This window comes from Ambystoma mexicanum, chromosome 10 (genome assembly GCF_040938575.1).
Source record: "Ambystoma mexicanum isolate Mex_15411 chromosome 10, UKY_AmexF1_1, whole genome shotgun sequence".
In the NCBI taxonomy this organism is placed as follows: Eukaryota; Metazoa; Chordata; class Amphibia; order Caudata; family Ambystomatidae; genus Ambystoma; species Ambystoma mexicanum.
In genome coordinates, this window is record NC_090932.1 from 1,473,620,410 (window position 1) to 1,473,640,823 (window position 20,414).

Genomic DNA, 20,414 nt, shown 5'->3' on the forward strand with positions numbered 1-20,414 from the left:
ACTATGCGCTTGTTGCACTTGTCTTCCCTTGGCCCTTGACAATGTGTGTTTTCTCATAATATACCGTTCCTTGAATTCTCTTGGCTTTGGCTAATGCTTGTTTTCTAGCATAATAGTCTTTGTATCTGGCAGATTCGTAAACTTTTTTCACTTCAATTTTCAAGTGTTCAAGCTTGCTTTCAGTCAGTTCAGTACTTGCTTTCATTCCATTTGGTTTTTAAAAGTGCTTTTTTTTGCTGCTTTCACTCAATTCAGTAGATCTGGAATGGTTTACTTCTGTTTGAATCAATGTTAATTGCTGACTTTTCATATTCTCCTGCCAGTCCGCTGTTCCCCCTTCTTGGTTCACTCACCGGTTGGCGCTTATGGCTTGTCTGCGAGGTCCTCTGCTGCCACAAGTTCTCTTCTTACCTTGTGGTACCTCTCTTGCTCTCCCAGCGGCTTTCCTTGGCTTTGCTCACCCAGCGATGCTTATCCTGAAGCTCGGGACTCGCATGACCACTTTGCTCGGTCACACCGGTCTCCCTCTCACGGTCAACTAGCGACCTTCAGATTTGCTTCCCGCGGCATAAACTCTGCGTCTTCCAAGGGGTCTCGAGTGCTCCACTTGCGCCACTGCCTTTCCGGAGAGGACAGCTTGCCCTCCACAGCTGCCCGCATTTCCACAATGATTCCGGCTTTTAAAGTTCCCACCTCAGTGCTTGGGCCAGAAAGGACTAGACCGCTCACTGTTGACGCAGTAGTCTTGTTGTCCTCCTACTCTTTTCCGTAAACAACGGCGGTCTCTATGTTTATGCATTAGGAAAATTAAGTGTTTCTCTAGTTGGTCTCTTCCTCGTCTCCGTGCCAAACTGGTGTTTCTTGGGGATGGTTTTATGGGACGATCAGGGAAAGGAAATGAGGGTATGGAATATACCATGTGTCACCAAGGACGTCCTCTCCCCACGTCTCCTCCACCCAGGTGCTCCTCCCTCGCATATCCACCTAGGGTCAGGATCCAAGAGCAGTGGAAGTTTTTGATTCCCTCAGATTCCTTATGTCACACTGTCAGTCTTGTCATGCGTAGGCTGGGCTCAGCGGTGGTGAATATCTGCCGAAGTGTCTCTTGGGCACAGCACTATAGCTCTTTTTCGTGGTCTCCACAGGGATCAACACTTGTGTTTACTGGTATCATGAATAATTGGTAAAGTGTACAAGGAAATATCACTCCCGCTACGCCAGTCTGCGCCTCCATCTACCCCGAGTTGGAACCTCAGACGCCCATCTCATCTCACTGAAAGCATAACCAGTGAGTCCTCTGACTTTTTCTGGCCCAAGAAGAAGGCTACAACCTATCCTGCCGAAATGTCCGCAACACACTTACCCAGAGTTCCGATGGGCATGTTTTCTGTTGTGTTGCTTTTTAAATTTCCAACATTTCTAGACGTAGACCGAACATAAGGTCAGACTTCAGCCGGGCAAAAGAGACCAAGACCTACCGTCTCCTTCATTCACACTTCCATAGTGTGCTCTTCCTTTCCAATGACATGGGACACTGTATTTTCAAGATGTTGTTCACATGCACAAATTACTAATCCACATCCCATGTCATTCACAAATATTATTCTTCAGCAAATTTTCAACTATGTATGTGATTTCATGACATCATGGATTGTTATGTAAAGTAACCCTTGAACTATTGCACAAAAAAGTAAAAAGCTTACAATACAAAGTCAAATGAAAAATTAAAAATTCGTTTTATGTACAGTTTGAGTTATGTGTTTAGCATCAGCAAGTATGTTATTGTGTTTAATGGTTGCCCAGAATGACATGTGCTCCCATTAGGGTCAACACAAATCAGTGTACATCTAATTTCCTTTGTACACCCCTTAGATTCACAGAGGGTAGGACAACCCCCTTGTTACAAGGAAATGAGTGGCAAATACCAACTTTGAGCAGCAACAGAGGTATATCACTACAGGTGGTCCAGGTGGGAAGGTGACCTTGGAGAAAGGTACCATGTGAATCCCAACTCTCTGCCTACAGATGGGGCACTGCACTTGCCCACGGGCCCTGCTAGGCCACCATTGTGGATCTATATCAACCCAAGTTCTTGGGATGAGGTCCAGACACTGGCTTAATCATCAAGTGTAGGATTATTCCGATGCCTCCATGCCACTCCACTGTTTGTCCTGGCTTTCTTTCTACAAATTAGTAGGGTCCTGTACTTCAGCCACATTTGAGCTAACCGATTTGCTAAATAAAAGTCTACGAGGAGAAGATTGTTATCTTGATAAGTCGTTTCGCTGCTCTCTGTAAAAGGTGTTTTGTTTTCACAAGAAATGGCTCTGAAATAGTCTGTTCGGTCGGTATCGGGTAATATCGCCATATATATGGTCGCCGTAAATAATATTGCAGCGAAAATGTCCCATGCAATAATGTCACCACAAAAAATGGCCATTTTTCGGCGATATTTGTGCATGGCGAGATTTTTGTGGCGACATTATTACATGGAACCGTTCAGTCTATGTATGAGATGGTAGTTGGTGCTCCTTTCTGATGCATCGTGTATATACAGTTTCTGTAAAGATGGCATAAATGGAAACCTATTAATCAGTATTTTGTTTTGGCTTACTTTGGGTTATCCTCTGGGAAAAATGATGACCACATCCATTTCTTTTTATGTAAATTCTGTTTTGAAATCAAAGGATGGTTTTTGAGGGATAATCGCGGATGTATCAACGAAGAGGGATGGGTGTAGGAGTAGTAATATTTACAGTGCAGTGAATTACTTTAACTCACACTTTTCATACACCAACCTCTAGCGTGGCTGCAGGATTGTGAAATTTTTGATGAAGTAATTTAGTAAGGGTTATTCTAGTAGGTCTCAGTACCTAACCCGATATCAAACAAACGAACATTCTGGAATCTGTGTTGTAGGTGATGGATGAGGTCCCTTTGAAACAAAAAAAAAATTGAATTTGTCTTTTTACGCAGTAGGAGCTTTGAACATCAACACTCCTCAAAGATTTAGCACCCCGAAGATATCCTTCCTTCTATGGTTTATGAAGCTGAAATATTGAGTTGAGACGTGTGACAAAGTCCCATCTTGGAGCTCAGGAAATGGGGGTAACTCGCACCCTGGGGGATAGGGAAGGCCACCTGCTCCATGACACCAGGGAGTTAGCAGGAAGACCCCCAGGGCCTCTCCCTATTGTAGACTGTTATTGCCAGGTCTGCAACTTACAGCCAAAACTGCATTTGGTGAGTCCGGTTATGAACATAGCTCGTCGCGAGCGCTGATCGAGATTACCACCTGTGCATGTTATAAGAAATTCTTGAAACATGATTTTTTGAATGGGCCCATCAGCTTGTTAGCATTCTACTTGTTTTCTAGACTGTGACAGGATGGTCCCATCACAAGAATCACACTGACTCCAATAACAAGTCCAAGGGTGTTTATTAAAATTACTGATGGCCAGAATGGCTTGTGGACTCAAGTTTGTTGGGCTTGCTGGGATCTTGTTGGGTTGGCGCTAGGGCTGGCCCTTCCCCTCTGGTCTGCCCCAGGCTAGATTCCCACCTCCTTAATCCAGACGTCCCTATTATTGATATTAGTAGCTCTCAGATCGGTAACTCCTATCTTTCTTTCACTTCCTGCGCTGTGGGTGTTTTCCTAAATTGTTGGCTACTTGAGTCTGTAGGGCTCTTCTAACTTTCCCTCTCCTAACCCCGCTTAGTAGTCCCAGGGATTAATAAATGGTGCCTTATTTTGCCAAACGTGAATATCACTTCTTTCACATTCTCTCATACCTGACCCTTCGCTATACTGTTCGCTTAAGCTGCTCTCCTCCCGTCACTGTCACTCCAATCTCTCACTCTGCCTTACCACCGCAACCCTTTGATCTTATTACTTTTCCTACTCCTGTTCTTACTATTGGTCATAAATCCAACTACACCTCCATCTCTTACCGACTTTGCCTTCCTACTCTACTTCCCCACTTCCTATTATTCCTCTAGTTACAAGCTCTGGGTCATTGTGTGCCTATAGCTACTCCTATTCACCCACTCACTGTCACCCTTCCCACTCTCTCTAGTACTGTTTCTATTCTGCTACTACCACTACCCCTTTACTTTTCCAAGACACTCGGGGATATGGTGCCCTGCACATCCCTTCTGTAGACCCTAAAACCTTGGACACTCAAGGATATGGTGCCCTTTTCAGCCCTCTACTACTACTCTACGATGTATGTCCTTCCATTGCTAATCCCGCTACCCACTATATTTTACTCCTGACTACTACTACCTCTGCCACTACCACTAATCCACTCCACTCTGTGACTCCTACTCTACCTCTACTACTCACTTTTCCCTCTCTCACAAACCCTGCACAGACAATTGTCCTTAACAATTGTCCCAGGAGGATAGCTCAGAGGTAACGTGCTCGCCTTGGAAGCAAGACCACACGGACCAACACAGGTTTGATCCCCGGGTCCGCGCTTAGAAACCACTGGGTAGTAAGCGCGTTCTAACTAACCTATCCTATATCATATAATAACCTCCACACTCCTGTCGCTCTCGCCTCCTCTGGTCTCTCGGACATCCTCCAACGCCCCCTGCCCCCACCCAACTAACCCACAGTAAAGCATTCACACAGGCTTACTTCAATACCCACCCACTCCCTGGATAGGTTACCCTTTTCAATTACTTACCTGGCTCACGGGGAGTGAAAGGGGGAGGCAATGGGAGAGCTTCTCATGGCTTAAAAAGGCTAGTAAGCCCTGCCCCCTTTTTGCTGCACTGCTTCTGTGGACCCTATACTAGATAAGAATATATAAAGGGCGCCTGGCAGAGTCCTGATATGCCCAGGAGGGTACCTGTATGCAAAATGCTAGAAATCGGGGTGAAAGATCCGTAGACAGCGGTCAAGTTTTGAAGCTATTTTATTTTGTCTCCAAAACGATTTTGCACAGATGAAAGGAATTAAACATTTACAAGACTTTCGATAAGCACGAAAGTTTTATGGACAGACGTTTTGTTTTACAAGCGAAATACAGGTGAGTATCGTCCTCTTCAATTGTCGAGAGACAATTTCCACAGTGATGCACAAGTGTACAATACAGGTAAGTAGTGACATAGAATTTTTACAGGGTGCGACCCAGGACTGCAGTTAGTCCGGGGGTACTAAACAAAATGGTGTACACAACACTACATATATATACAAGGGTTGTGCCTATACTGGATATGCAAGATCCACAGCTCTTGCTGGGGATTTCTTATGCTTTTTTTACAACAGTCCCCTGGTAGTCTAGTGGTTTCATTCTGTGCTCCTCTTGTGGCGACCAGTTTTGTACTATTTGCCACTCCCCTTGCTGCAGGGCTGCCCCATCACGTCCAGGGCCTGCCGGTGTTGCTGCACACATACCCCGCTGCATAGCAGGAGCCGCAGCACCTTGGATGCAGCATCCTCTCTGGCACGGCTCTGTTGGCATTCTCTGCCACTGTTGGAAGGAAGGAAGGAAGGAAGCCAGCCCGCCACCCCCCGGTACACACACCAGCAGTATACTCTCGGAGGGGACTGCTTCCCTTCCTTGACGGGCCAGTTTTGCTGGACCTGTCCCAAGTTATATCTTGGTGGCGTTAGTATTACAGCTGGTGCCTTTTTCATTTTATTTGTACTTGTGGTTATGCTTCTTGTATTATAAATGTAGAACCATGAGCAGCAGGAAAAAAAGAAAGGCGGTGTCTGGGTAAGCTCTTCACAACACACATGCATCAGCCTGAAATCTCTGACATGGACATAGTAGCTTGATACACGGTAAAGGGGCAGTTCCTATTCCCCCAAATGACTTTCAGTGCAATATAATTCACTAGGCTAGGACAAATCATAAGATCATCAAAGATTGCAACCTGGTGGGAAATATTTGTAAACGCAACATTGGAGAGTGATGGCTGAAAGTTTTTTGCATGAATCAAAAACCACTAGTATTTTTCACAGGTTATCGGACCACGGTTTTTCAACCTGCCTTTCCATTACAGAAGGGGAAAGAACACATCTGGTCTTAACATCTCCTACTCTGAGTGACTATCACAACCCTGAGGAGTGATGGCTGGAAGGCTTTTTAATGAATTAAAAAAAACTAGCATTGCTTTGGGCATCATTCCAGATTTTTGTTTTTTGGTTATAGTTTGCCTCCTTAAGTTAGGGAGGGGAGGGGGGTATGCCCAGATGCGAGTCCCTTGCATACTGCACCTCACTGATGATACCAAACAAGGCAAAAGAGGTGCAGAGGGGATATGGTTTAGCAGTTCAGGCTGGCTTGCTCCCATTGGGGCAAGTTTCAAGTGATTTGCATATGGCTGGTACTATTTTGCAATGGTGTAGATGGGGTTGATGCTGGAAATGCCTTATGGAGGGACACAGCCTCCTAGTCCTTGTCCTACTACTTCTGTTTTCTACCACTGCGGTCCAGCTTGGACCTCTGGCAGTGCAGCTCTTCATGTTTTCCTTTTGGTGAACAACACCCATGGGAAACCCTTATGGGACCCATAGGTGGGGGTACACTGTTTTACCCCTTATGTATGTTTTTGGGAACATGTTTTGTCCACAGAGCAGGGTATCGGCTGGTGGCAGCTACATACTGACTTGGCAGTGGCTCTGAGTGTCCTCCATTTTGGGACACCCAGGCCCTGCCACAGGAATCAATGGATTTCTGGTTTCTGTGTGTGTTCCAAGATGAACGAGACAGCCCTGACTGGAACTGACATCATTGTAGTGTACTGTAAGGCTGGGTACTTGCCCCATTCCACATTCTTTGTTATGGTTATCTGGGTGGAGTGAATGGCCTGAATGCCTATGAGCCTGATTGGCTGCCTGCTTGCATCAATGGCCTTCTGCGTGATTGGTTGACTGAGCCTGGCTCAGCCTGAGTGAATGGGAACCAATGTGTAGAACAGGGGACCTCTCACCAATTTGTTCAGAAGCTAAAGTCCAAGCTGAAGCAAGAAGCTGTTCCTTGAAGCCCATCTTAAGGAGAAGACTGCTGCTGCATTTACTACATGTAATCCAAAAGCTGCCATGTTTTTCCAAGGACTGATCCAGAGAGGACCTGCAAGGGATAAATCTCCCTGAGCTACAAGGGACCAATCGTGAAACCTGCTACTGGTCATCCAAGTACCCTGGATCCAGTCCTGTGTGTCTGCCGTCTGCTGGAAGCGGTTGCTGTCTACTGCTGTAGGGAAGACATGGTATCGCAAGTATTGCCACTGACACAATGGATACAATTTGTAAAACCTTTATTGAAGATGTTTGGGTTGGATAAACTCCTATTCTGCCCTATAACTAAGATGGGAGTAGTCTCGACCATCAAATGGTAAACAAAACAGTCCTAGTGGAATCTGTCAAATAGAAATTGGCCTATGATAACAACCACCTAATGCCTGCCCTATCTCTTGTACAAAGTGTAAAAAGGAGAAAATGTATGCAAATAGGAAATTGGCGAGTTCAAATGATAATGCACCAGCTCTCCTCCCCACGTTAGGCCTCACGAGGTAAGACGATCATTGTAGGCAGGATGGCACACTCTCTCAGCTCCCAACACAGTACACAGTTCAAAGCCGTGGATCGAGGCCTGCCTGGCCTTCCACATTTAAAGATCCTTTCTCTGACTTTCAAACATGTTTCAACCAGAAAATGTTCACAAAGGTCCCCCTCTGCTGGGCTCAGACCTCTCTCAATGCAGTTTACACAAAGTTGCAAGAGTGCTCCTTTGCCCAAGCTTAATACACTTCGGGTCTCCCTCAGTCGGGCTCGGTCGGATGTCGAAGTCTTTCGAATGTGTGTGGCTTTTGGTAACCGATCACTGCAGGACCACTTTGACTCAACGTTCACGGTTTACGTTCACTGTTGCTGTTTGTTTGTCCTTTTGCTTCAAACAATGCACCTTTTACAGAGACTTTAGAATGGTTTACTTCCTTTCCCTGGACTACTGTTACTTAGTATTGCTCATCTTGCAGCTGTATTTTACTTTTAAGTTAATTCACGGGTCTGCCTTTCTTTGTCTCATCCACATGCGTGCAGCCTTCACTTGTGATATGATGTTGCTACTTCATTCACTTAACACACACCGGTCCCTCAGGTCACTTGCCAACTCAATGGCTCTGTGCGCTTCTTTCTTGTTTTGTGTTTTCCAATTTTACCACAATAGTACCACAGGCTTGACCTCGCCTCCCCAACTCTGCCGTTCACTTGGGAAGGTCTCTGGTGTCCTTGAAACACAATGCGATCTTCACTTGTGGGATCTGGCCTTCTCCACGTGCTTTTCGTAGTCTGCCACAGGCAACAACCTCCAGTAGGGAAGCTTCAGGGTTTTTGGCACGCTGCTCTCGTCCCTTGGTTCATTGCTCTGCTCCAGTAGGTGTGCCTTAGTCCCAGAAGTTCTGCTGGTTCTCCTATTTCCACCTTGCTCAAGTGTGCGTCTTTAGGAGTTGCATTTTATTCATGTGAGGAGAGCTAATTGGTATCCGATGTATGCATTTAGGGTAGAGTGCCTGACCCGATTAACAGGACATGTCCAGTTCGATTTGAGAGAGTTCATTTGGTTACTTTGTCACCCTCTTCCTCTGTCCAGTGTTTGTGTAAAATGGGCGGAGGGGGGGAAAGTTGGGACTTGAGAAAATCCTAATAAATAGGATGGCGTAGTTGAAGAAAAAATTGGGAAATACTGTGTCTCGCTATCGGCTATCTCGCCCCCACTCCCTTAAGACCCCTCATCCAGGTGATCCTCCCGCACTGGTCCACCCCCAGCATCTGGATCCAAAGGTGATGGCCATGCCCTGGCCACCTGAGAAAGAGATCTCAAGGGACTAGTAGGTGAGACACCCTCTGGTTTCTCACACCGCCCAGAAGAGGGGGTACCCTGGCATAGTGTTGCTTGACACTCTGATCTGCGAAAGTTCCAAACTGCCTAAGAACTTTTAAAGGACATCCTTGCCATCGTCGTCTGGTTTTTTCCCCACCAGAGAGAGTCCAGAGTCGCTAAGTGCTATGGAAGGTCTGTCCGGGGTTTCCCACCACCAGAAGCTAACAAAATGTCCTGAGTGTCCAGACTTGGTGAGGGTCTGTGGTCCACTCCAGTGGTCAAGTCCAGGTTGCCGGAAGCCATCCAGAAGTCTGCGCTGAGGCAGCAGCACAGAAGAACCGAAAGTCGGACAACTGCATAAATCTGAAACCCGACACCAAGAGTGACCTATACACCCGTCGCCGCCAGATGTCATCATAGGGTCCCATGTGTCTTACTCTCATCTGCCACGCCTTTGAGGGGCCCAAAGCAAGTTTAATCTTTACAGGGCTTCTACAGTCTGAGAAATCGTCCACGAAAGAAGAGCACCACCAAGAACAAAACTGCTGCATGTCAGACTTTGGTTCAATTCTTCTTCTTTGACTCAGCACCCTACTGGCTCCGTCTTTCGAGGGGTCGGAGGGTCCATCTTCGGAGGGAATCATTGAGTGAAACTGAGAAACGTTGCCACTTCGCCTGCCAAGAAATCAAAGGTACTGTGATGAGGAAGAGCATCTTCTAGCCTCAGGAGTCATCCAGGCGTCCCAGATGTGTCTTGGATCCTGTTCTCCTGTGGCCTCTCGGGTACTCTGGAGGCGGTAGAACTTTTTAAAAGAAAGCAGGTTATTGAACATTATTGTTAATGATGTGGTGTTCGCGCTTGTTGAAACTGTGGGTCATGCGCTATTGTTTAAATTGCTTCCTCAATAAATGGCCTGCCACCTGTATGAGGATCTTGGAGGGACAAAGCTGCTGATGTCCCAGTGTTTGTTGATGCTGGTTTTGGTGACTGAGATCCAAAGGTTGTACTTTGGCACTGACCAGGTGATCCTAGATATCTAATGTGTTAATTTCCACACAGTGTTTGCAACAATTGTTTTTATTGCTTGTAAACTGCTTCAAACATAGGTTGTCACTCTTGTGACATACACTCTAGTTGGTCAAGGCTTACATAGAGTTCAAAGTGTGCAATAACTTTGGTTTCACTAGTGCTGACACGTGTTTCACCCTTTAAGGTCTTTCTCAAGGCACGTATTGTCTCTGGTCTCACGGTGATCGCTTACTACAGCAGATCACTGCAAGACCAGAGACAGTACGTGCACCGATCTGGGAAGAGGTACTATCCAGTACACCGGCTTGCAAATGACCAACGCCAACACCCATCCGGGGCCATGCTTCCATTAATCTTGCCTTGGACTGTAAAAGACCAGGTAAGTTACCCCATTTCCATTACTGGTTGTCCAGGTTAGGGGGGGTGGAGGGGGGGAGGGAATCTTCACACACAATTGTATATCTAGCCACTGTTCACAGCTAACCTGCCTTTCTTCCCTATTCTATGCTGATAGACATCACTTATGAATTCACATGCCTATTTAAAACAGTCTGCAGTTAGTGCATCTAAGTATTGTGTGATAACACATAGTGTATATATTTGCCATTCTTAAGTATTTCCAAGTACAACGTTTTATTATTTATGTGTATATATTTTGGTAGCAACTTTTTTTTACTTTTCTTTACTTTTTTTTAAATATAAAGTTGCTGTGTTACCAACTAACAGTTTGTGGACATTCCTTTGTGGGGGCTTAGGCACTCACTGTACTTAAGAACCTGCCTGCATCACCTCCTGAGAGCTTAGCTCTTGGTTGCTCGTCCATTCTACCATAATAGAGAACCGTGGCTGTGGTGCTCTGTGCCTTTGTTCCATCCATATAGAGGGCAGAAGTACAGATACCCCCTTTCCAGACTCTACAATGGGCTACAAAGATGATTGTGTGGAAGGTTACCCAGAACAGTGCTAGTGGTTTGCTTTAATATACTGATGGAAGCATTACTGTCGAACACAACAATGAAAGATTGTTTTTTTCAACATCTAGAAGGTTACAAAACAGGCTTTGCAAATTGTTAAAAAACCTACAGGTCTAGTTATTTACTTTACTTACTCCCCCCCACCCCACAAAATACCCTTGCCAGTTGATAAAGGTTAACACAAATTCAAGCTTTCTTTTGTTAAATTATGCATTTCACCTTTATTAACTCATATATGGCCAAATGCTGGCACTCTGATGCCAGCCACGCACAGTAAAATGTGTATTTGCTATTTACTGCAAAGAACGTTTCTTTGAAGTAAATGGCAAATTCATTTTCTACATCCCTGTACTCTTCATAAAGGACTAGGACCAGAAAAATGGTTCTCGACCCCCTTCATAAAATCTCCGACTATGCAAGTAGGAATGGACGTTTTGAAAAAATGGATGAATACAAACATTCCACAAAATAAACCAATATGTTTTTTTAAATTCTAAAATGTAATGTTCAATTCAAATGTCTACATTCACTCACTCCTATCAAAGTGTGTGATGTGCCTGCTGTTTTCATTATATACATGAATGTGAAAAAAGCTGCTTTTAGGAGTGCCATTTAATAGTTTATTTGAATTAAAACCATTATAATATCAGAATGTATTGACTAAACTATTTTTTGTGTTATTGTGTCGGTAGCCTTACACTGGCTAAGCGGTTATTATTGCCTGGAACTTATTGTCCTTCAGGAAGTAATTGTCCTTCAAATAATCAATGTATGCATTCTCCACAGGACCATGCTCTTGTTTCCAAATGCGTAACATTATTTCTGTGTCTCTGAAGGTTTTCACTTTGAACAAGAACTTTGTTTCCAAGGATCTATTATCTGGTTATGTAGTGTGCAGTAGGGACCCCAGCCAGCCCATAGGACTGGGGGTTTCCCAAACAGCACTTTAAGATGAGCAGCAGCACCCTTGAGATGGATGGGGATGCAGATTAATACACTCGCATCAAATCAATAATGACAATTCGATAGTTTGGCAAAGGGAGTCCGTTTAATGACTAGTACAAAAAACGGGGAGTTCATGAATAGCAGCAATTGCTCGATCTTCCTTCTCGCTTCAACTCCAATTAATTTAAGAAAAAACATAGTATTTATAACAAAAACTCATCATCAATGACATGTAAATCTTAAAACTTTAGCATGCAACTCTATTGGTTCTAGGAAGTTAACTTTAATATAGGCACTATATCTGTATATGGTAACGGGGAGTGGGGATTGGATAAACACTGTCAGGTGGGGCATCGAAAACCTTCCTTCAAAATGGCTACTGTAGACGTCATTAAAAGTACGTCTCATTGGTTCTACTAACTATAGGACCCTAGATTACTTGGTCCACTATAATTGGGTTGGCATCAACCCCACTCATACTTTTCCACTTGCTTAGCAGCATACAGAATAGCCGGCCAGATGCAGGGAGTTCGTCTGCACACCCAGCTTCCCTCCAATTATTGCTACAATCAATCATCACTTCAGTGTTTGTGTCAATTATTTTTGTGGTTGGCATTGAGACTGCTTCTTGGCCTGGAAAAGTTAAGGTGTCTGTGCATGGCGTAGGTGTGAAAGTTTCATCCCTTCTTGCTCGTCTGGTCACGTGATTTTGACACTGTGAAATCGTCTTATTGTTCATTGAATTTTCATGTATTTGATTTCATTCTGCCTGCGATCTGTGGCTTATCTTGACCTTTCTGAACAGGATACTCTGTTCTTCTTTTCATTAATTGTATCCACTGTTGGTCTATTTCAGGCGATACGACCTTGGCTTCTTGGCACGATTTGCCCTTGTCTGAGTTTCTCTGTCTTTAATTCTCGATTTGTTTGCTGCAAAGCTCTCCTCTTGAGACCTTTAGTAACCTCTGGTTGATCCTGCTCTTGTGCATAGTGGAAGTATACTTCTATACAGTGCTCCTTTTGAGGTAGATATGTACAGGCGGTGCTTGCCGCAATCTATTGTACTACTAAGCATAAGCAAGCCTCACAAATTCTTGCTTCTTGCGGTTCCTTGCATATGTACACATTTAAACTAACGGAATATCTTCATCGCGCATGTGGCATAATTTCTGACCTCTTGACATCAATTATTTCACTTTAGGCTCAGGATATCACTTATCCATGGTGTTTCATCTCTTTTCATCATTCACAGGTCGTCATATCCTCTATATGCAAGTCAGTCCGGGTTCTTGTGACGTCACCATTCGCCTTCCTTCAGTATCTTTTTAGCTACTTCAGGGATTGCATTCTGACAATCGTCATTCTGTCATGTGTCGATATGGTTTTCTCAATGGGTAACTTACTGTCCAGGTTTTCTTAGGTGTCGGTACTTCAACAGGTGCTGTTCTTCTGCTGTGTACTGGACAGAGCCCAACTGCGGCTCTCTGCTGGTTTATTTGCTCATCATACGTCACATATTTTGGCGTGAACATTCCTGGTACTTCAAAATGGGCAGTTGGAGTGTGAATAGAGCTTGGCACCTACCCTACACTAGTATTACTAAATTGTTATTAAATGTTTTCCTTGATTTACACATCAACCCCCACCCACATACATAATGTTGTACTTCACCTAATAGGGAGCTGGTCTAAAATATGTATTCAACAAGTTAAGGTTGTTGGTTGAGATCCTTTAAGATAAACACCCACATACTTTGAAGAGAATGAATGTTTTAAGAGCCTAAATGGTGGCTGGAATTTAAAACTGGAATTTGTAAGGGATCTTGACATTGACACCCTGGCTCCTGCTTTGGCTGATTTCTGCAACCACTCCATTGCCATTGCAGTCTTCCCTTCCCGCCAGAAGCACTCGCTTGTGCACCCTCTTAAGAAAACCTCAACTGACCCCCCCGACCCCCCCCTCCCTCCTGCGCGACCAACTACCGCCCAATCTCCATCACTCCTTTTCTGGCAAACTCCTGGAAAAGATGGCCATCTCCCAGCTTAATCTTCACACTGGATCGGTTGGTTGTCTCCATAACCAGCTTTGGAGCTGCCAGAAGCTGCTCTCCTGAACATCCGTGAAGACCTGCTCTCCAACCTCGATTCCAATATCCCCTGTGTCCTCATCTACCTTGATCTCTCTTCTGCCTTTGACACGGTCAACCATGCTATCCTGCTCAACCGTCCCTGTGATAACCTGTCATGATCTCTGCTTCCAAAAGGTCAGGGTTTTCCCAACTCCCTTGGAAGCAGATCCATAACCCAGGTTCCGAGTGCCAACCAGTCCCAATTGGGACCTTTTGGACCCAGTGGCACCAGGCTCATAAATATTCCCAGTCCCAGCGCTGGAAGCGCCGGGCTCATAATGCTTGGGTGGACTTACCTGCAGCAGACCATGCTGCTTACTTGCCTGCCAGTTGAGCCTCTGATCCTCTTCTGTTTGGAACTACTTTTCCTGTTGGGTGGGGCAGGAGCCACTCCCTAGGTTCAGAACACTGGAACTCTTCTGGAAAGCAGGAACTCTTTTCTTACCTAGGCGTGGCTGTGGAAGGAGACACCTAAGCACTACAGGAGGCTATTTAAACCACACCCGATGGATGAATCTTGCTTGTGTTATTCTGCATCCTCTGCAGCAGAACGCTCATCGTGTCTTCTGCATCTGATCCTGGGCCTAAGGAAAAAGGCTTACCATCCTGAATCCAGTCTTCAGCAACACCTATAAAGACAAGAAAGAACAGGTTAGCATTACGGTCTTCAGTGACGGCTCTTCACTTACCTGGTCCATCGGCTGTCACCAACGCCTCGCGCTGCATTCCGAAATCTGAAAGACAAAGGCTTACCTACTCTTTGTGTGCTCAGGAGGTCTTCACACTGCATTCCGGCATCTGAAAGACAAAAGCTTACCAACTCTTCGCACGCTCCGGAGGCCTTCGGCGCTGCATCCCGCATCTGAAAGACAAAACAAGGTGCGTTTAAAGACATTGGGGAACTTTAATACTCACGTGCCATTACTCCTTTCCACATCTAACCCAGTGGGTATTCCGGCACCCTGCAGCCGCTCCGAACTTGTACCTGCAAAATAAAAAGACAGTTAGAGCGCATCGTGAAGCAGGCAACAAGCGCTTACTTACGTGCTTCCAGGCGCTTCTATTCATCACACGGGCTCCATCTTCAACTCACTTCAGCCCGTCATCCACCATCGCCAGAACCCTGCAAAACAAGAGACATCATTACTAAAGACTTTAAAGACATTAGAATTACTCGAAACTTACCGTTCGTGCAGTAAACGACGGACAGCAGTCCTCTGAAGTCAAGAGGCCTGCTCCCCTTATCCAGTGAAGAAACTGGTTACAGCACCCTGCCCCGAGGCAGATGGAGAGCACGGCGTTCACTTACCTAAGACATCTTACCCTTCGAGTCAGACATACAGTGCCCAGAGGTCCAGCCCAAAGAGCCAGCCGTGTGTTACACATCACCTTTGAAGATACGGTATACGCCCAGTCAAGACCGGCGCCTCTACGGGAATCAGGTGAGCGTTACATAACCTGGAAATCACTGATCAGGCCTTGGCTGACCTCTTTCCTCTCATGTCCACCTTGGGGTCTTCCTCTCCTCTAGCTCCATCTCTACCTGTGGTGTTCCCCAGGGGTCTAACCTCTCTTTCCCTGGCTGTTCAACCAATACCTGGCACTTCTTACCCACCGCATTGCCGCTCTGCCCCAATTTTCAGTGCTATGCGGATGACACTTAGCTCGTTTTCAGGCTCCTTTCCGCCACCTCTTCTACTTCTCGCATCTCTGGCGTCTGATATCCAGGAGCGGTGTGCCGCAAATGATCTCTGCCTTAATGCCACTAATACTGAGTCTCCTTATCGGCACACCTGCTCACTCCTTTCCTGTCACTCTCTGGCCGGCCTCTCTTGGCCCTCTTCCTGCTCCCACCTGTGAGGCTAAAAACCTCGGGGTCATCTTTGACTCCACACTTTCCTTCTCTCCTCACATCTCTGACTTCTATAAGAAGTCACACTACCAGCTGCACCTCCTCAGAGGTATCCTTCCTTTCCTCTCCTTCCCCCAGAAGCTCACTGTCTCCAGAGCTCTGGTTTTCTCTAGGCTGGACTACTGCAACAGCCTCTTTCTAAATCTGTCTGCTTCTACTCTTCGCCCTCTGCAACTCATCCAGAACAGAACTACGTGATTTTTCCTAGGCCTCAAGCCCAGGGATCATATATCTCCAGGACTGAAAAGTCTGCACTGGCTCTCAGTGGATGTGTCCACAAGGTCTTCTGGGGCCTCAATTCCTTCAACACTCTCTTCCTAAATATCTTCTGTCTCATGCTCTTCGCTCATCCGCCCCCAACTCCCTCAGGGTCAGTCGCTTCTCCAAGCAACAAGTTGGTGGTAGATCCATCTTTGCCTGGGGCCTCCCTCTGGAACAGCCTCCCTGCCTCTCAAACTTGAGAGCCACCATCTCTGCTTCCTCAAGACCTTCCTCTTTGCTTCTGATTTCTCTCCTCCTCTCCCCTGCTGAACTCCTGACTGAAACTGCACTGGTCACCTGGCTATCCTCTGATCGCGGGACCAGGCCCCCTCCCCCACCAGTCGCACATCTTTGCTGCCTTCCAGGCAACACCTTGTTCTGATTTGAGTGTCGTGTAGACCGTTGAGACCTCCGTCCCCAAGTGACGCACAGGGGAACCAAAAGAACCCCGCTGTGCGACCTTTGGAGTCACAGGTGGGAGATGTTGCTTCCTGGATCCACGGAACCTCTGGAACGCCAATGCTGCTCAAAAGAAACAGGGTTACGAACCAGGCAAATACAATGGAATACAAGAATCACAGGATCTGAATAGTCTTACCTATCCGGTGGTGGGAAAACCCGCGAGACCTAGTGAGGGAGGTTCGAGACTCAGATGAGAGGCAATCCCCAGAACAACAGGGACCGGAGTCACACGTGGACACAGGATAGCCCACCTGAAACTAGAGCTGGAGGCATAGCGTGAGTCCCCAAAGGGCAATGGTGTAGAAGTCCAATAAAGTTCCAAGGTTAGATCCGAAGGCAGTTGAGGGATGGGCCGAGGTTCAGCAATGAGTAAACGGTTCCAAGCAAAGGTACAAAAGGATAATCCGAGGGAGTCCAGGTGCGTGATCCGAAGTCAAGGTAAACCAGCAGAGTAAGTCCAAACGTAGCGCCAAACAGAGTCGAAAGACGGCTGAGAAGCGGTGAGTGCTCCGTGCATCAAGCGTTAAATATTGTGCGCTTCCGAGTCATGTGACGCCTTCCATCGTCACGTGGGAAACGCCTCTCTGAATCACGTGAGCGGACAATTGTTCGATGCGGAAGCGTTCCGCCGCCCCTTCTGCTGTATGCTCTCCATGGCAACTGCCAATGCAGGAAGGGCTGCAACCGGGCAGGTACACTGTAACCGGTACGGAGCTTTCGGTCCTTTGGGGCAACCACATCACGTGAGTCTCGAAACCTGGAGGGAGTAGTGTGGGAACCCAGGGAAGGTGTTATGGAGGAACTAGCAGTGTTCTGGTGTGCAGAGGAGCGTCTAACACACCTGCACTTGGGGGCTGTCTCTGTATCCCTACAGTGTCCTACCAGCTCTTGACACTTGATGTCTGCACTTACCCTTGCACTTGCCAGCTGCTGGCCACATTTTTTAATGATTCTTATTTATTTTACTGTTGATCCTATGTATTGCACTGCCCCTCACCCCCACACTTGCTCGATCTGTCACCTGGCCTAGTAAGATTGTTGTCTTTGTCTTCCCTCTGTCCCCCCTCTTTGCCTCGTCGCGCCTCGAAACACCTTGAAACACTTCTGTATAGGCACGTTATAAATACCATATCATGCCTCACAAACTCGGATGACATTTAGGATGTGGGGGTTGAGCCATATACAGAATTCTGGTCATACGGGAGGTCATCATTTCTGAAATCCTTTACACAGATAATGTCATGTAAGATTGCGTACGAAGTCTTGACATGAGAAATTGAACATATGGCTGGATAGTGCTATATTTTTCAAACAGGTGAACATTGTTGTTTAAGAGCTGGGAGAATGAGGCTATGGCTGGGGAAAGTTTACTTTTGAAAGTGTTTTTTATTTGTATTGTAAATATGTAAAATTCTGTTGTACAGAATGCTGCACAGTTATGTTCCAACCCATCTTCCTTATCCCACAATACAGAAAAACATATCTCCCTTACACACTTGCACAGTCTCACACTCGCACATTCTCCCTCGTGTGCTTTCTCTCGCATGCTTTCTCGTGCTCTCTCACACTTGTGTGCTCTCTTGCACTCGCTCTTTCGTGCTCGCTGTCATTCTCACTCTGATGAATTCATAACTCGCATGTTCTGTTGGGCTTGCATGTTCTTTTGCACTTGCATTCTCTTGTGCTCTCTCACTCTTGATCTTGCACTCACATGATCTTGCACTTTGTGTGCTGTCTCTCACACTCTTGTACGCTGCTCTTTTGTGCTTGCTCTTGCTCTTCTGCATTCATGGTCTTGCATGCTCACGTTCTTGTGCACTGTCATGGTCATGCGTGTTCTCATGTATTCATGCTCTTGTGCATTCATGCTCTAGAACTCGTGTACATTCGAACACTCTTGCGCTCACGCTCTCTTGATCTCACACTTGTGCTCATGCTCCTTTTTCTCTTTTCTTGTGCACTTTCTCTTCTCTCTTATGCACTCTTGCACTCTTATCTTCTCTCTTGTGCACAGAGGTATTGCTAGGTCTGGAAAAGATCTGGTGCTACACTAATGTCGGGACTCGGGGCTAGCTAGCCTTTTGGTTGTAGCTCCTGACCTTCTATCTGGGGCTACAATCAAAAGACCCGGGCTATAGTCCCCTCAGCCCCACCCCCCCCCACCCCCCACCTAGCAAAGCCTCTGCTTGTGCACTCTTCTCTGCTCTCTCGAATTCGCTGCTCTCAGTATATCTTCAAATTAAAGCGATCTGCTGTTCTTGGAGCCAGGCATGGAACATTTCAAATAATTTAAAAGGAAAGCTTTTAATACTGAAAAAAGTTTCATGTTTTAGTCTTCAATGTTGACAAATTAAAAAAGGTATTCTTCGCTGTTGTACGTTTAAGGTGACATTTCATAGAGATTTAAACTATGTGCTCTGTTTTTTCAGTATCCAAGTCCCAGGACAATCTGTTCCACAGATAAAGTGTGTAAGAAAGGCCATGCAGCCCCTCAAAGTAATGGTATGTATGGGCGCCCCCTTTATTGGTTTCTGTGAAGTCATCCGTATCATTTCTGTGCTCTATAGTGTACAGTTTTCAAAGTAAAATGCTGCGGGCGCTTCAATTTTATTTAAGATTAAGAAATTTAAATCCATTGTAAAAAGTTCTTCAAACAAAATGCCATTGTTATCCAAATATATTATACCCGTGCTGGAGAGGGTGTCGGGGACACTGGTTCGTTTCTCCGCAAGTGGTGATCGTGTCCGAAACGCAGCAGTTTTTTGGGACTGGTTCTAGATGCAATGTACTTAATCGCTGGTTTGCTACTACCTCTTATGCTAGACCTTGCTTGTTTAGGTCTTCCTGTACATGTGTGTCCTCCTCCTGGATGCAAAGGGTCTTTGATCTGTTATTGCTATCTGCAAAAAAAAGTGATAGTAACTTGGTGGAAAGGGTCGCATACACCTGACTCACCTCTATGGCCACACAATGTATGTATCGTACTAGCAGGTGAACACATCACTTATTTGTTCATTAATGGTAGATATAATGGCTTTATGTGCCCATGGCTTCACTTTGTACAATTTGTAATTGGAGAGAATAGGGATCTAGGCCCTAGCGGACATCAGGCTTTGGGGTTCTTGAACCATATGTAGAGGTCTCTAGGTTTGTAATGAATGCCCTGTCTTGAAAAGCGGACAACTTGAATGGCTCTACTGCAGGGTTATCAATGATGATATTCTAGTTCAATAAATTCTATAATGGACTTGTACATTATTGGATGTTCTCAAAATCGCATTGTGGGAGGCTGGGGATTTACTAACTAAAGAATGTTTTAATTCATAAAGGGCCTGATTGCTCCTTATGATGTATTACCTTATTAAAATAGATATTTTTTTAAATTTTATTTTCAAAAATGTCCAGCATTGAGATACATGAACAATAACAAAGCAATATACATTAATCACTACAAGGAACATCAAACTATATAAATAACCCCCCCACCCCCAAAGAGTCACAACTTATTCAAAATCAGGCCTAATACAATAAAATAAATGTACCCCAAATCTTGCTGAATAAAGCACTTTTCTTCTCCCTTTGATACAATACTCTTTCCATATCCGCTAGAGTATGCATCTCTGCAATCCACATCTCAATTGTAACAGGAGCAGACGTTTTCCAATGTCTCAATCGGCTTCTTCCCCACCATTGCTCCCCGAAAGATCAATTTCCTCTGGGAAGTACTCGAGTCATCCAGGTCATCATCACTGCCCAGCAAAACGGTCTTAAAATCCATGTGAACCCTTACATCAAGAACTTTCTCACAAATCTGGTCAAATTCAAACCACATACCTCTCACCCTCGAACATTCCCACAACAT

At 45.5% G+C, this 20,414-nt stretch overlaps 1 protein-coding gene across 2 annotated transcripts in view; it reads left to right on the forward strand.

Annotated features, from left to right (window-relative positions):
* Positions 1-20,414, forward strand: part of P2RX7 (purinergic receptor P2X 7) — a 356,033-nt gene that overhangs the window by 127,184 nt on the left and 208,435 nt on the right. For both annotated transcript variants that reach the window (XM_069619560.1, XM_069619561.1), the window contains one exon: positions 18,982-19,054. In XM_069619560.1, the coding sequence (XP_069475661.1) occupies positions 18,982-19,054 (73 nt within the window). The remainder of the gene's footprint in view (positions 1-18,981; positions 19,055-20,414) is intronic.